At 33.6% G+C, this 19,216-nt stretch overlaps 1 protein-coding gene across 1 annotated transcript in view; it reads left to right on the top strand.

Moving 5' to 3' along the window:
• The first annotated feature begins 4,476 nt into the window (after positions 1-4,476).
• The window catches only part of synpra (synaptoporin a), a 29,935-nt gene continuing 15,195 nt past the window's right edge, over positions 4,477-19,216 (top strand). Inside the window, exons 1-2 of the mRNA XM_061875263.1 lie at positions 4,477-4,853; positions 4,931-4,996. Coding sequence (XP_061731247.1) covers positions 4,632-4,853; positions 4,931-4,996 — 288 coding nt within the window. The 5' untranslated portion in view covers positions 4,477-4,631. The remainder of the gene's footprint in view (positions 4,854-4,930; positions 4,997-19,216) is intronic.

Raw genomic sequence — 19,216 nt, 5'->3', positions numbered from 1 at the left:
TGAGAAAAGAAAAATCTAGCTATCCATCCATCCATCCATTTTCTACCGCTTATTCCCTTTCGGGGTCGCGGGGGGCGCTGGTGCCTATCTCAGCTACAATCGGGCGGAAGGCGGGGTACACCCTGGACAAGTCGCCACCTCATCGCAGGGCCAACACAGATAGACAGACAACATTCACACTCACATTCACACACTAGGGCCAATTTAGTGTTGCCAATCAACCTATCCCCAGGTGCATGTCTTTGGAAGTGGGAGGAAGCCGGAGTACCCGGAGGGAACCCACGCATTCACGGGGAGAACATGCAAACTCCACACAGAAAGATCCCGAGCCTGGATTTGAACCCAGGACTGCAGGACCTTCGTATTGTGAGGCAGACGCACTAACCCCTCTGCCACCGTGAAGCCCAATTTGAGAAAAAAAATCTAGCTAAATGTCAGAAAAGTAAATGGGAAAAAAATCTAGCTAAATGTGAGAAAAAAATCTAGCTAAAATGCAAAAACATCTAGATAAATGTCTATCTTATGATGTGAAAAAAATAGCTAAATGTGAGAAAAAAATCCCGCTAAATGTGAGAAAAGAAAATGTAGCTAAATGTCTATCTTAATTGTGAAATAATCTAGCTAAAATGTGAAAAAAATCTAGCTAAAATGTGGGAAAAAATGTAGCAAAATGTCTATCTAATGATGTAAAGAAAAATTTAGCTAAATGTGAGAAAAAATCAAGCTAATCTAGCTAAATGTCTATCTTATAATGTGAAAAAATCTAGGTAAATGTGACAAAAAATCTAGCTAAAATGTGAAAAAAATATTGTTAAAATGTGTAAAAAAAATCTAGCTAAATGTTTGTCTTATGAGGTGAAAAAAATCTAGCTAAATGTGAGAGAAAATCTAGCTAAAATGTGAAAAAAAATAGCTAAAATGTGGAAAAAATCTAGCTAAATATCTATCTTATGATGTGAAAAAAATCTAGCTAAATGTGAGAAAAAATGTAGGGAAAATGTGGAAAAAAGTCTAGCTAAATGTCTGTTTTATGATGTGAAAAAATCTAGATAAATGTGAGAAAAAAATCTAGCTAAAATGTGAAAAAAAATCTTGCTGAATGTCTATCTTAAATGTGAGAAAATAAAGCTAAATGTGAGAAAAAATCTAGCTAAATGTGAGAAAAAAATCTAGATAAAATGCAAAAAGAATCCAGCTAAAATTTGGGAAAAAATCTAGCTAAATATCAACCTTATAATGTGAAAAAATCTAGGTAAATGTGAAAAAAAATCTAGCTAAAATGTGAAAAAAAATCTAGTTAAAATGTGTAAAAAATCTAGCTAAATGTCTATCTTTTGATGTGAAAAAAAAATCTAGCTAAATGTGAGAAAAAATCTAGCTAAAATGTGAAAAAAAAATAGCTAAATTGTGGAAAAAATCTAGCTACATATCTATCTTATGATGTGAAAAAAATCTAGCTAAATGTGAGAAAAAAATGTAGGAAAAATGTAGAAAAAATCTAGCCAAATGTCTGTTTTATGATGTGAAAAAATCTAGATAAATGTGAGAAAAAAATCTAGCTAAAATGTGAAAAAATATCTAGCTAAATGTCTATCTTAAATGTGAAAAAATACAGCTAAATGTGAGAAAAAATCTAGCTAAATGTCAATCTGAAATGTGAAAAAAAAATCTATCTTAAATGTGAGAAAGGAAAAATCTTGCTAAATGTGAGGGGAAAAAATTTAGCTAAATGTGAGAAAAGAAAATGGGAAAAAATGTAGCCAAATGTCTATCTGAATTGTGAAAAAATCTAGCTAAAATGTGAAAAAAATCTAGCTAAAATGTGGAAGAAAATGTAGCAAAATGTCTATCTAATGATGTAAAAAAAATCTAGCTAAATGTGAGAAAAAATCTAGCTAAATGTGAGAAAAAATCTAGCTAAAATGCGAAAAGAATCAAGCTAAAATTTGGGGGAAAATCTAGCTCCATATCAATCTTATAATGTGAAAAAATCTAGGTAAATGTGACAAAAAATCTAGCCAAAATGTGAAAAAAATCTAGTTAAAATGTGTAAAAAAATCTAGCTAAATGTCTATCCTATGATGTGAAAAAAATCCAGCTAAATGTGAGAAAAAATGTAGGGAAAATGTGGAAAAAATCTACCTAAATGTCTATTTTATGATGTGAAAAAATCTAGCTAAATGTGAGAAAAAAATCTAGCTAAAATTTGAAAAAAATCTAGCTAAATGTCTATCTTAAATGGGAAAAAATACAGCTAAATGTGAGAAAAAATCTAGCTAAATGTGAGAAAAAAATCTAGATAAAATGCAAAAAGAATCCAGCTAAAATTTGGGAAAAAATCTAGCTAAATATCAACCTTATAATGTGAAAAAATCTAGGTAAATGTGAAAAAAAATCTAGCTAAAATGTGAAAAAAATCTAGTTAAAATGTGTAAAAAATCTAGCTAAATGTCTATCTTTTGATGTGAAAAAAAAATCTAGCTAAATGTGGGAAAAAATCTAGCTAAAATGTGAAAAAAATCCAGCTAAAATTTGGGAAAGAATCTAGCTAAATATCAACCTTATAATGTGCAAAAATCTAGGTAAATGTGAAAAAAAATCTAGCTAAAATGTGAAAAAAATCTAGTTAAATTGTGGAAAGAATCTAGCTAAATATCTATCTTATGATGTGAAAAAAATCTAGCTAAATGTGAGAAAAAAATGTAGAAAAAATCTAGCTAAATGTCTGTTTTATGATGTGAAAATTTTTTTAAAAATGTGAGAAAAAAATCTAGCTAAAATGTGAAAAAAATCTAGCTAAATGTCTATCTTAAATGTGAAAAAATACAGCTAAATGTGAGAAAAAATACAGCTAAATGTCAATCTGAAATGTGAAAAAAAATCTATCTTAAATGTGAGAAAGGAAAAATCTCGCTAAATGTGAGGGGAAAAAATTTAGCTAAATGTGAGAAAAGAAAATGGGAAAAAATGTAGCTAAATGTCTATCTGAATTGTGAAAAAATCTAGCTAAAATGTGAAAAAAATCTAGCTAAAATGTGGAAGAAAATGTAGCAAAATGTCTATCTAATGATGTAAAAAAAATCTAGCTAAATGTGAGAAAAAATGTAGCTAAATGTGAGAAAAAATCTAGCTAAAATGCGAAAAGAATCAAGCTAAAATTTGGGGGAAAATCTAGCTGCATATTAATCTTATAATGTGAAAAAATCTAGGTAAATGTGACAAAAAATCTAGCCAAAATGTGAAAAAAATCTAGTTAAAATGTGTAAAAAAATCTAGCTAAATGTCTATCCTATGATGTGAAAAAAATCCAGCTAAATGTGAGAAAAAATGTAGGGAAAATGTGGAAAAAATCTAGCTAAATGTCTATTTTATGATGTGAAAAAATCTAGCTAAATGTGAGAAAAAAATCTAGCTAAAATTTGAAAAAAATCTAGCTAAATGTCTATCTTAAATGCGAAAAAATACAGCTAAATGTGAGAAAAAATCTAGCTAAATGTGAGGGGAAAAATCTAGCTAAATGTCAATCTGAAATGTGAAAAAAATCTATTTTAAATGTGAGAAAAGAAAAATCTCGCTAAATGTGAGAAAAAATCTAGCTAAATGTGAGAAAAGAAAAATCTAGCTAAATGTCAGAAAATAAAATGGGAAAAAATCTAGCTAAATGTGAGAAAAGAAAAATCTAGCTAAATGTCTATCTTAATTGTGAAAAAATCTAGCTAAAATGTGAAAAAAATCTATTTAAAATGTGTAAAAAAAAATCTAGCTAAATGTCTATCTTATGATGTGAAAAAAAATCTAGCTAAAATGTGGGAAAAATCTAGCTAAATATCCATCTTATGATGTGAAAAAAATCTAGCTAAATGTGAGAAAAAATTTAGGGAAAATGTGGAAAAAATCTAGCTAAATGTCTATTTTATGATGTGAAAAAAATCTAGCTAAATGTGGGAAAAAATCTAGCTAAAATGTGAAAAAAATCTAGCTAAATGTCTATCTTAAATGCGAAAAAATCTAGCTAAATGTGAGAAAAAATCTAGCTAAATGTGAGGAACAAATCTAGCTAAATGTCTATCTGAAATGTGAGAAAAGAAAAATCTCGCTAAATGTGAGAAAAAATCTAGCTAAATGTGAGAAAAAAAATCTAGCTCGATGTCTGAAAAGAAAATCGGAAAAAATCTAGCTAAATGTGAGAAAAAATCTAGCTAAAATGCAAAAAAATCTAGATCAATGTCTATCTTATGATGTGAAAAAAATAGCTAAATGTGAGAAAAAAATCCAGCTAAATGTGAGAAAAGAAAAATCTAGCTAAATGTCAATCAGAAATGTGAAAAAATCTAGCTAAATGTGAGAAAAGAAAATGTGAAAAACCTGGCTAAATGTGAGAAAAGTTTGTACCTTTGATTATTTTCCAATCATATACATTTTTAATTTATTCGAAATGATTATTTTCCAATTATTTAAATGTAGTAATTTGTAAATCAAACGGTAGAAAATGGATGGGTCGTTTTGTCCTGGTCGAAATGGCATTTCCCAATAAGGTTGCATGACAACGTGTAACATAATCGGTTTTAATAATAATTCCTCTTTTGTTAGATTTGCATTAAAAACAACTCCTTACTTACAAAAGACGTATTATGTATATTATGTATCCCCCACGCGATGTTTCACGGGCTCTGACGGCACCAGCACGCAACAATAAGAGCGAGGGGCAGACTCGGCTTTTCTCGGCTTTTCTCGGCTCCACTCGGAGAGGCAGCCGAGAGCCGCCTCACTCTCGCATCAATCCCCGCTCTTTGTTTACATCCAATCAAGCCAGCAGGACAGGCCGGGCGGCAGAAATGGAGACTGCGAATCAGGTCAGTTATGACAGATAGTCAAGAGTTGGAACTAAAAAAGGAGCAAACTAAAACTATATTCCTCCGTGTTTGTGTAGTTTGCGTCTGCGGGGAGCTTCCAGGTGCTGAAACTACCTTTGGGATTTATTCGTGTCCTGGAGTGGGTGAGTGGAACATGTTTTTTTTACACTTGACTTTACATCTTGTGCACTAAATGCTCGCAAATATCAGCTTTTTCCCACTTTGCACCAGGGTGAACGTGATTAAGGAGGCGGTTAGGAATATTTAGCTTGAAAATGTTGGATTTTTGTGCGTTTTTTGGATGTCAGACCGGTGCGCGTGGCACCTGCGCAGTAAACATGCAAAAATATATACATTTTGGTTTGGTCAGTTCAGTAAAATACAGGATTTGTGTCATTCATTTGCAGGATAATTTAAGACCAAATGAAATCACGGAGGATGTCATCAGAGAGAAGCTATTTGGCGTCTTTGGGGGGATTGTGTTTTTTTTCTAAACATTAATTCTGTATCATTTTATATTTGATCCTATTTATTATGTTACTCTGTACACAAGTGTGTGTGTGTGTGTGTGTGTGTGTGTGTGTGTGTGTGTGTGTGTGTGTGTGTGCGTGTGTGTGTGTGTGTGTACATATATATATGTATATATGTACTGTATGTATATATATAATGTGGGTGTATATATATATATATATATATATAAGTCCCAAGGGGGGAGAAAAAAATATATATATATTTATAAATATATTTATAAATAAATAAAAAATGTATATCTATATACATTTTATATTTAAAAAAAAAAATATATATATATATATATATATATATGTGAGTCCCAAGGGGAAAATATATATATATATTTTTTTATTTTATTTAATTTTTTTATTAAAAAAAATATATATATACCTATATATATTTTATATTTCTACAAAAAAAAATATATATATATACCTATATATAAGTCCCAAGGGGAAAAAAAAAATATATATATATATATATATATATATATACATTTATAAAAAAAATATATATATCTATATATATTTTATATTTATACAAAAAAATATATATATATTTATATATATATATATATATATATATATATATATATATATATATATATATAGTTACCCCTGAATGCAGCTGATATAGGCTCCAGCACCCCCCGCAACCCGAAAAGGGACAAGCAGTAGGAAATGGATGGATGGATATATATGTATATGCACATATATTTAAAAAACATGTATGTATACATATACATATATATATATATATATATATGTATATATGTTATATATATATATATATATATATATATATATATATATATATATAGTAGCTATGAGACCGGAGAGTAACATGCGGTAGAAAATGGATTAGAAAGGACAGATTAAAAAAAAAAAAAAATATATATATATATATATATATATATACTGTATATATATCTTTTATTTTTTTTTATTTTTTTATTTTTTTACTTGGGACTTATACCCACGGGCTGGATTTTGTACGCTAATGGGCCGCATTTTGGGGACCGCTGGTATATATTATTAATGTTGTGAATACAAATCTTTATAGATCTAAAAAGGGCGGTCCTAAAGAGGTCCCAAGACGGTAACAAGCACAAGAACGTGTGTGTGTGTGTGTGTGTGTGTGTGTGTGTGTGTGTGTGTGTGTGTGTGTGTGTGTGTGTGTGCGTGTGTGTGTGTGTGTGTGTGTGTGTGTGTGTGTGTGTGTGTGTGTGTGTGTCTGGCATATTCCACTCCAAACAGCTGTAAGGTCCCTTTTCCCTCCTCCATAGACCAACTCATGCAGAAGTTGTCCTTTGAGATGTGCCCAAGCTCTTCACACTGTATCTGCATGCATGCATGCGTGTGTGTGTGTGTGTGTATGTAAGCGTGTGTGTGTGTGTGTGTATGTGTGTGTGTAAGGAGGAAAGGAGCCAACGTGTCCAGTTGATTGAGCACATGATGCTAATGATACACACACATGTGTTTATGCAGTGCAGCGTGGTCATGGCTGAACAGTTTCACAATCACAGCAGAGACTTGCATCCACGCCAAATCTGTCAAGAATGTTGTGGAAGTTACACTGGGCTCTTTTTTCCCTCTCCAATGTTTTGTCATCTGTGAGAATTGTTGTCAGTATATTTGTAAAGTTGGCCTGTCACACACAGACCTCGTGTCACGTGTGTTTATCACATCAAAGTCCGGGTCAGTTTTTAAGATTGTCGCAGCGTGTGTTCCATGGCTTTCAACTACAAGTCCGGGCGGCACAGCGCGGTTAGTAGAGTGGTTGTGTCAGCAACTCGAGGGTTCCAGGTTCGATCCCCGCGTCAGCCATTCTAGTCACTGCCATTCTGTCCTTGGGCAAGACACATCACCTACCTTGCTCCAAGTGCCATCCACACTGCTTTAAATGTAACTTAGATATCATTATGTAAAAGCACTAAGAGTCACTATAGCAGGGGTCAGCAACCTTTTTGAAAGCAAGAGCTACTTCTTGGGTACTGATTAATGCCAAGGGCTACCAGTTTGATACACACTTAAATAAATTGCCAAAAATAGCCAATTTGCTCAATTTACCTTTAATAAATAAACTATATATTTTTAAAAAATGGGTATTTCTGTCTGTCATTCCGTCGTACATTTTTTTTCCTTTTACGGAAGGTTTTTTGTAGAGAATAAATGATGAAAAAAACACCTAATTGGACGCTTTAAAAGAGGAGAAAACAGGAAGAAAAATGAAAATTACATTTTGAAACATAGTTTATGTTCAATTTCCACTCTTTGAAATTCAAAATTCTACCGAAAAAAAGAAGAGAAAAACTAGCTAATTCGAAGCTTTATGAAAAAATAAAAGAAATAATTTATGGAACATCATCAGTATTTTTTCCTGATTAGGATTATTTTTAGAATATTGATAGGATTACACATCCTTACATGTATATTATACATCCTTGCATGTATATTATACATTCTTACATGTATATTATACATCATTAAATGTTTATTATATATCATTAAATGTATATTATACATCCTTACATGTGTATTATACATCATTACATGTATATTATACATCCTTACATGTACATTATACATCCTTACATGTATATTATACATCCTTACATGTACATTATACATCCTTACATGTATATTATACATCCTTACATGTATATTATACATCCTTACATGTATATTATACATCCTTACATGTACATTATACATCCTTACATGTATATTATACATCCTTACATGTATATTATACATCCTTACATGTATATTATACATCATTACATGTATATTATACATCCTTACATGTACATTATACATCCTTACATGTATATTATACATCCTTACATGTATATTATACATCCTTACATGTACATTATACATCCTTACATGTATATTATACATCCTTACATGTATATCATACATCCTTACATGTACATTATACATCCTTACATGTATATTATACATCCTTACATGTATATTATACATCCTTACATGTATATTATACATCATTACATGTATATTATACATCCTTACATGTACATTATACATCCTTACATGTACATTATACATCCTTACATGTACATTATACATCCTTACATGTACATTATACATCCTTACATGTATATTATACATCATTAAATGTATATTATACATCCTTACATGTATAGTATACATCCTTACATGTACATTATACATCCTTACATGTATATTATACATCCTTACATGTACATTATACATCCTTACATGTATATTATACATCCTTACATGTATATTATACATCCTTACATGTATATTATACATCCTTACATGTACATTATACATCCTTACATGTACATTATACATCCTTACATGTACATTATACATCCTTACATGTACATTATACATCCTTACATGTACATTATACATCCTTACATGTATATTATACATCATTAAATGTATATTATACATCCTTACATGTATATTATACATCCTTACATGTACATTATACATTCTTACATGTATATTATACATCATTAAATGTATATTATACATCCTTACATGTATATTATACATCCTTAAATGTTTATTATATATCATTAAATGTCTATTATACATCCTTACATGTGTATTATACATCATTACATGTATATTATACATCCTTACATGTACATTATACATCCTTACATGTATATTATACATCCTTACATGTATATTATACATTCTTACATGTATATTATACATCCTTACATGTATATTATACATCCTTACATGTACATTATACATCCTTACATGTATATTATACATCCTTACATGTATATTATACATCCTTACATGTATATTATACATCATTACATGTATATTATACATCCTTACATGTACATTATACATCCTTACATGTATATTATACATCCTTACATGTATATTATACATCCTTACATGTACATTATACATCCTTACATGTATATTATACATCCTTACATGTATATTATACATCCTTACATGTACATTATACATCCTTACATGTATATTATACATCCTTACATGTATATTATACATCCTTACATGTATATTATACATCATTACATGTATATTATACATCCTTACATGTATAGTATACATCTTTACATGTACATTATACATCCTTACATGTATATTATACATCCTTACATGTACATTATACATCCTTACATGTATATTATACATCCTTACATGTATATTATACATCCTTACATGTATATTATACATCCTTACATGTACATTATACATCCTTACATGTACATTATACATCCTTACATGTACATTATACATCCTTACATGTACATTATACATCCTTACATGTACATTATACATCCTTACATGTATATTATACATCATTAAATGTATATTATACATCCTTACATGTATATTATACATCCTTACATGTACATTATACATTCTTACATGTATATTATACATCATTAAATGTATATTATACATCCTTACATGTATATTATACATCCTTAAATGTTTATTATATATCATTAAATGTCTATTATACATCCTTACATGTGTATTATACATCATTACATGTATATTATACATCCTTACATGTACATTATACATCCTTACATGTATATTATACATCCTTACATGTACATTATACATCCTTACATGTATATTATACATCCTTACATGTATATTATACATCCTTACATGTATATTATACATCCTTACATGTACATTATACATCCTTACATGTACATTATACATCCTTACATGTACATTATACATCCTTACATGTACATTATACATCCTTACATGTATATTATACATCCTTACATGTACATTATACATCCTTACATGTATATTATACATCCTTACATGTACATTATACATTCTTACATGTATATTATACATCATTAAATGTATATTATACATCCTTACATGTATATTATACATCCTTAAATGTTTATTATATATCATTAAATGTCTATTATACATCCTTACATGTGTATTATACATCATTACATGTATATTATACATCCTTACATGTATAGTATACATCCTTACATGTACATTATACATCCTTACATGTATATTATACATCCTTACATGTACATTATACATCCTTACATGTATATTATACATCCTTACATGTATATTATACATCCTTACATGTACATTATACATCCTTACATGTACATTATACATCCTTACATGTACATTATACATCCTTACATGTACATTATACATCCTTACATGTACATTATACATCCTTACATGTATATTATACATCATTAAATGTATATTATACATCCTTACATGTATATTATACATCCTTACATGTACATTATACATTCTTACATGTATATTATACATCATTAAATGTATATTATACATCCTTACATGTATATTATACATCCTTAAATGTTTATTATATATCATTAAATGTCTATTATACATCCTTACATGTGTATTATACATCATTACATGTATATTATACATCCTTACATGTACATTATACATCCTTACATGTATATTATACATCCTTACATGTACATTATACATCCTTACATGTATATTATACATCCTTACATGTATATTATACATCCTTACATGTATATTATACATCCTTACATGTACATTATACATCCTTACATGTACATTATACATCCTTACATGTACATTATACATCCTTACATGTACATTATACATCCTTACATGTATATTATACATCCTTACATGTACATTATACATCCTTACATGTATATTATACATCCTTACATGTACATTATACATTCTTACATGTATATTATACATCATTAAATGTATATTATACATCCTTACATGTATATTATACATCCTTAAATGTTTATTATATATCATTAAATGTCTATTATACATCCTTACATGTGTATTATACATCATTACATGTATATTATACATCCTTACATGTACATTATACATCCTTACATGTATATTATACATCCTTACATGTATATTATACATCCTTACATGTATATTATACATCCTTACATGTACATTATACATCCTTACATGTATATTATACATCCTTACATGTACATTATACATTCTTACATGTATATTATACATCATTAAATGTATATTATACATCCTTACATGTATATTATACATCCTTAAATGTTTATTATATATCATTAAATGTCTATTATACATCCTTACATGTGTATTATACATCATTACATGTATATTATACATCCTTACATGTACATTATACATCCTTACATGTACATTATACATCCTCACATGTATATTATACATCCTTACATGTACATTATACATCCTTACATGTATATTATACATCCTTACATGTACATTATACATCCTTACATGTACATTATACATCCTTACATGTACATTATACATCCTTACATGTACATTATACATCCTCACATGTATATTATACATCCTTACATGTACATTATACATCCTTACATGTATATTATACATCCTTACATGTACATTATACATCCTCACATGTATATTATACATCCTTACATGTACATTATACATCCTTACATGTATATTATACATCCTTACATGTACATTATACATCCTTACATGTACATTATACATCCTTACATGTATGTCAAATAAAACAAACAGATAAGTAACCAACCAACAAATGGGAACACATTGGTGCACTTCCTCGTGCAAACTGGAGTCGCCTGCATGCAGAGCCGTGACATTAGTGCGCCGCCAAATATATCAACATTTTAAGTTATTTATTTATTTATTTATGTTCTGCTGGAGGGCGGTGGATCCTGCCGAGAGAGAGAGAGAGAGAGAGAGAGAGAGAGAGAGAGGGCGTGTGGATGAATCTGGGTTATGCAGGACACAATGCACTCCCCATGCATGAAGGGATTAGCTGCCACTAAATGAGTCCTGAATATTTTTTTTTTTCTGTGGCACTGCTGCTGCGGCAAAGATAAGACTGAGCACGAACGCATGCTTCTCCTGTGAGCCAACGTCTGTGAAGTGCTCACCTTCCACCGCCTTGATTCCAATCAATTAGATTTGTGGAGGAGAATTAGGATGATGGCGAGTTGAATGAAAACTTCAACAATTCAAACCAATGTGTTTGGCAATGCTGAAAACCACTCGGTGTAATAATCTGGTCAAACGCAGCTTTAGCCAACGTTCACACACTGAAGCACACTTTTGTTGACGTGGTGGCTTGCGTAGTTACTGTAAATACTTACAGCAGGGGTCGGGAACCTTTTTGGCTGAGAGAGCCAAGAAGCCAAATATTTTAAAATGTATTTCCGTGAGAGCCATATAATATTTTTTTAACACTGAACACAACTAAACACGTGCATTTTTAAGTAAGACCAACATTTCCAGAGTATAATAAGTCTCTTATTCTTTGTAATAACATTGTTATTCTGAAGCTAACTGTGGAGGGGGCGTGGCCTGCAGCAAAGCAGGATGTTGCCAGGACCGGCCTCGAAATCAGCGACAGGTGCATAGAAGGCCCACCTGGGCCTTGTTATCTAATCACCTGTCGCTCTGTTATAAGCAGCAGCTAGGAGGAGAGACAGGGTTGGGGCTGGAGCCAGAGCGTGAGTGAGGACGAAAGAGAAAAAGACAATTGCTGGAAAGCAACAGAGAGAAAAATAAAATAAAATAAAACAACATTTTAACCCTAAAACAGGCTTTTGGTGGTCTGAGTAACCCCCAGGAGGGCAAGCCCCACACTAACCAATAATAAATAAATTAGTTCTTATCATTAATGCAACTTCTTGAACATAAAAAAGCATGCGAATGTTTTATATCTTGAACGTCATTTTTAACACTGTGTTTACAAGTGGAATGATTCATTACTTATCCTGTTAAGCAATGTCAGCTCAGATTTATCCGAGAGCCAGATGCAGTCATCAAAAGAGCCACATCTGGCTCTAGAGCCATAGGTTCCCTACCCCTGACTTACAGTATAAGTACTGAGTTTTGTGTCCAGACCTGACAGAAGGAGGACACACACCCACATTATACATACATATACATATACATATGTTCATAGATGCAAACATACAAACCCTGTTTCCATATGAGTTGGGAAATTGTGTTAGATGTAAATATAAACGGAATACAATGATTTGCAAATCATTTTCAACCCATATTCAGTTGAATGCACTACAAAGACAACATATTTGATGTTCAAACTCCTAAACTTAGTTTTTTTTTTTTTGCAAATAATAATTTATTTAAAATTTCATGGCTGCAACACGTGCCAAAGTAGTTGGGAAAGGGCATGTTCACAACTGTGTTACATCACCTTTTCTTTTAGCAACACTCAATAAACGTTTGGGAACTGAGGAAACTAATTGTTGAAGCTTTGAAAGTGGAATTCTTTCCCATTCTTGTTTTATTTAGAGCTTCAGTCGTTCAACAGTCCGGGGTCTCCGCTGTCGTATTTTACGCTTCAAAATGTGCCACACATTTTCAATGGGGAAGAGGTCTGGACTACAGGCAAGCCAGTCTAGTAACTGCACTCTTTTACTATTTTGGGGGCGGCATGGCGTAGTGGATAGAGCGGCCGTGCCAGAAACCTGAGGGTTGCAGGTTCGCTTCCCACCTATTGACATCCAAGAAATCGCTGCCGTTGTGTCCTTGGGCAGGACACTTCACCCTTTGCCCCCGGTGCCGCTCACACTGGTGAATGAATGATGAATGAATAATTGGTGGTGGTCGGAGGGGCCGTAGGCGCAAACTGGCAGCCACGCTTCCGTCAGTCTACCCCAGGGCAGCTGTGGCTACAGATGTAGCTTACCACCACCAAGTGTGAATGAATGATGGGTTCCCACTTCTCTGTGAGCGCTTTGAGTATCCAACAATAGAAAAGCGCGATATAGATCTAATCCATTATTATTATTATTATTATTATGAAGCCACGCTGTTGTAACAAGTGACTTGGCATTGTCTTGCTGAAATAAGCAGGGGCGCCCATGATAACGTTGCTTGGATAACAACATATGTTGCTCCAAAACCTGTATGTACCATTCAGCATTAATGGTGCCTTCACAGATGTGTAAGTTACCCATGCCTTGGGCACCAATGCACCCCCATACCATCACAGATGCTGGCCTTTGAACTTTGCACCTAGAACAGTCCTGATGGTTCTTTTCCTCTTTGGTCCGGAGGACACGACTTTCACCCGTCACGCCTATACGTTTATGTTTTGGTTTTGGTCAGGTTATGTTTAGTTTTTTGGACATATAAGTTCTGTCTTGGCACTTCCTGGTTTGTTTTTGTCTCCATGCCAACTCATTACTTTTCACCTGTCATGTCACATCCTTGTTCTCAGCCACACACGCTACCCATGCTGCACCTCCTTCCATGCCGTGTAAGTTTTTGTATTCATGCCATTGTGCTAGTTTTGTTTATAGTTCATTATTATTCATGCCAATCGAGCAAGTGTTTTTGTTTCATGTTTGTAGTTTGCAGCATTTATGCTAGTCTTTTATTTATTCATAGCCAAGTGTCTGTACCTCCTTGTGAGCGCCCGTAGTTTGTTTATTTTTCATCATAGTGTTTAAATAAACAACCATGTACTCACAGTCACGTCTCGCCCGTGCAAATCATTCTCTGCACCGAAGAAACAACTTTAATCCAAGCCAAGTTGTGACATCACCGTTTCCAAAAAAACAATTTGAAATGTGGACTCGTCAGACCACAGGACACTTTTCCACTTTGCATCAGTCCATCTTAGATGAGCTCGGGCCCAGCGAAGCTAGCGGCGTTTCTGGATGTTGTTGATAAATGGCTTTGGCTTTGCATAGTAGTTTTAACTTGCACTCACAGATGTAGCGACAAACTGTAGTTACTGACAGTGGTTTTCTGAAGTGTTCCTGAGCCCATGTGGTGATATCCTTTACACACTGATGTCGCTTTTTGATGCTGTACCGCCTGAGGGTATTTCTCCAGATTCTCTGAACCTTTTGATGGTATTACGGACCATAGATGGTGAAATTCCTAAATTCCTTGCAAAAGCCCGTTGAGAAATGTTGTTCTTAAACTGTTTGACAATTTGCTCATGCATTTGTTCACACAGTGGTGACCGTTTCCCAATTCTTCTTTCTGAATGACTGAACATTTCATGGAAGCTGTTTTTATACCCAATCATGGCACCCACCTGTTCCCAATTAGCCTGCACACTTGTGGGATGTTCCAAATAAGTGTTTGATGAGCATTCCTCAACTTTTATCAGTATTTATTGCCACCTTTCCCAACTACTTTGTCACGTGTTGCTGGCATCAAATTCTAAAGTTAATGATTATTTGCAAAAAAAAAAAAAGTTTATGAGTTTGAACATCAAATATGTTGTCTTTGTAGCATATTCAACTGAATATGGGTTGAAAATAATTTGCAAATCATTGCATTCTGTTTATATTTACATCTAACACAATTTCCCAACTCATATGGAAAAAGGGTTTGTATATATATATATATATATATATATATATATATATATATATATATATATATATATATATATATATATATATATATGTATAAAATTACGGTTGTCCCGGTACCAAAATGTATTTTGATACTCTTCTAAATTAAGGGGACCACAAAAAAATAGCATCATTGTCTTTATTTTAACAAAAAATATTTGTTTACATTAAACATATGTTTACTATTGCATCCGAAGAACAATTCTGGGCTCATTTTCTCAGTCTCCAAAGACTCCTTACAAATTTCGTCGGTGCAACATTAAAGGGGAACATTATCACAATTTCAAAAGGGTTAAAAACAATAAAAATTAGTTCCCAGTGGCTTGTTGTATTTTTGGAAGTTTTTTTCAAAATGTTACCGGTCTCGGAATATCCCTAAATAAAGCTCTAAAGTGCCTTATTTTCGCTCTCTGCGAAGACACTGGCCATTTCCCTGTGACATCACACAGTGCTGCCAATGTAAACAAACAATGGGAATATCACAGCAAGATATAGCGACATTAGCTCGGATTCAGACTCGGATTTCAGCGACTTAAGTGATTCAACAGATTATGCATGTATTGAAACAGATGGTTGGAGTATGAAAATATTGAAGAAGAAACTGAAGTTATTGAGCGAATAGCTATTGACGCTATTCATAGCCATAGCATGGCCGAATAGCTGCGTTAGCATCGCCGGTAAAATGTGCGGACCAAACGATCAGGACTTTCGCATCTTTTGACACTGGAGCAACTTAAATCCGTCGATTGGTAAGTGTTTGTTTCGCATTAAATGTGGGTGGAAGGAAACGTAATATAGTTGCAAATGCATCTACAGGTTATCCATACATTTCTGTGCCATGTCTGCTTTAGCACCGCCGGTAAATAGCATGTTAGCATCGATTAGCTGGCAGTCAAAATCAACAAAACTCACTTTTGTGATTTTGTTGACTATCGTTGCAAATGCATCTGCAGGTTATCCATACATCTCTGTGCCATGTCTGCTTTAGCATCGCCGGTTAAATGTGGAGAATCTCTGGCACATTCAATGGGGGTCTGGCGGCAGACACTTTGGCATCTTCGGGCCAGTGGTGCAACTTGAATCCCTCCCTGTTAGTGTTGTTACACCCTCCGACAACACACCGACAAGGCATGATGTCTCCAAGGTTCCAAAAAATAGTCAAAAAAACGGAAAATAACAGAGCTGAGAACCGGCGTTTGTAATGTGTTGAAAATGAAAATGGTGGGTGTGTTACCTCGGCGACGTCACATTCTGACGTCATCGCTTCCAGCGCGATAAACAGAAAGGCGTTTAATTCGCCAAAATTCACCCATTTAGAGTTCGGAAATCGGTTAAAAAATATATGGTCTTTTTTCTGCACCATCAAGGTATATATTGATGCTTACATGGGTCTGGTGATAATGTTCCCCTTTAAGGGGAACTCGGGGCCTCAAATGAACGCAATTGGTCTGCGGAGCAGGGTGTGTAAGAACCGACCTGAAAGCCAGCAGCAGGTGAGTAGATTACCCAGCTGGGACTGGGTATCTAATCACCTGTCACCCTTATTAGCAGCAGAATTATTTTCTCAGTCTCCAAAGATTCCTTACAAATGTCATCGTTGGTTCCTCCAATGAACACAATTTGATGCCGTGCGGGTCAGAAAAGAGGGCAAAAACAGACATTTGTTTCTCCTTTCTGCACCCGAGCATCTTCCTCTTGCCGTTACTTCCGCTTCTCTTTTTTTTCCACTCCTTCTGTGGCTCCTTCCCCGAGGAGCCCAGCTGGAAGAGGCAGATAAACACACAGGGTGCGAGGCTTAGCAGCAGCCCTCTCGCTATAATGCCATGCTCCTCCCTGCTCTAAGGGCCCGGCCTGAAATCAGGCGGGCTAAAAACCGACTACAAATCATAGGGGGAGACGGCTGCAGCTGTTATTTGGGAGAGAGATTATTATCTAGGCTCGTTTTAGGAGATAAATGTGTATTATTCTCCAGTACTATTTTGTCATTCATTTAATATCAGCACATGTCAGTGCCTGAATATATAGACTCTCCATCCACCTGAGGTCTGAATCCCACAGGAAATCATAGTTTTACATTTTCATTTCAGCATGTCAGTTAGTTCTAAAAGTGGAATCTATTATTCCCGTGCAAAATGTAATTACTATAGGGTTGTACAGCGTTCTATAAAGTAAAGCGGTACGAAGGAATTTATAAAGGTACTTTACTACCTTTGAAGAATGCCGTTGAGAATTTGGCAGTACATCCAACCGGCTTCAAAATTGCAGACCACGTGTAACCACACCAGCCCAGGACCTCCACATCCAGCAGGTGCACTGTCATGATCGTCTAAGACCAGCCACCCGGACCGCTGCTGTAACAATTGGTTTGCATGACCATGTCATTTCTGCACAAACTGTAATAAACCGTCTCGGGTAAGCCATAATAAACTTCAACCAACTAACATGGTGGCGCACATTAGTCAACACGCACAGAGCACTTACAAGCAGACAGAGCAAACACAACAAAAATATAGTGTTTCTTTTTGGACTGTAAACAGTTTATCAAACTTTATCAAAATGTCTGCAATCTAGTGGTACTCTAGTGTGTTGGCCTAATCCTGTTCGTGACGCCAATTTTGTGTGGTGGCCTGTACGGGGACGCCAATTTTATGTGGTCGAAAGGCCCGAATCTTAAACAGAAACAATAGAGAGTTTGTTACAACAGTTTTAATTACTCACAATCAGATAGTACAAAGTTGGATTGAATCGATATGAAAACAGACAGCGTCTCATGAGACGAAAGATGGTGCACCCTCGTGAAGGAATTAAGAAAGAGCGCACACTCAGGCTCGGTCTTCCCTTCTTATTTGAAAAATTATTCAAATGAGCTGCATTTTTTTGTTTTTAATGAAATAAACTGTTGTTCTAAATCTGTCCACTAGATGTCACAATAGCAATTCTGTTAGGGCTAGCAAGATGTACAAAGTAAAGCAAGGCTGAAGCTCCTCTCCCTCGATTCAAATGAAACTTAAAACTTGACGTTTTTTGTCTTCGGCTTGGAACACATCGTTTTTTGGCACCCTTACTCCCCCATATTGTCTCTGTCAAAAATGAGAAAACTTAAACCTTTTGAATCGTTTTTACCTGTGTTTCTTACGGTTTGTCGAGTTAGCACCTGATTGATACATGGACATGACAAAGGAGGTACCGTATTTCCTTGAATTGTCGCCGGGTATATAGTATGCACCTGCCTAGAATTACTGCCGGGTCAAACTCGTTTCGCAAAATATTATTTTTATTAGCGCATGTCCAGAATTTCCGCCGGGTCAAACTCGTTTCGCAAAATAATTAGCATATGCCTAGAATTTCCACCGGGTCAAACTCGTCACGTCACGAGTGACACTTCACCTGT

Source organism: Nerophis ophidion, linkage group LG16 (genome assembly GCF_033978795.1).
Source record: "Nerophis ophidion isolate RoL-2023_Sa linkage group LG16, RoL_Noph_v1.0, whole genome shotgun sequence".
Taxonomy (NCBI): Eukaryota; Metazoa; Chordata; class Actinopteri; order Syngnathiformes; family Syngnathidae; genus Nerophis; species Nerophis ophidion.
This window is presented reverse-complemented; position numbering and strand designations above follow the sequence as displayed.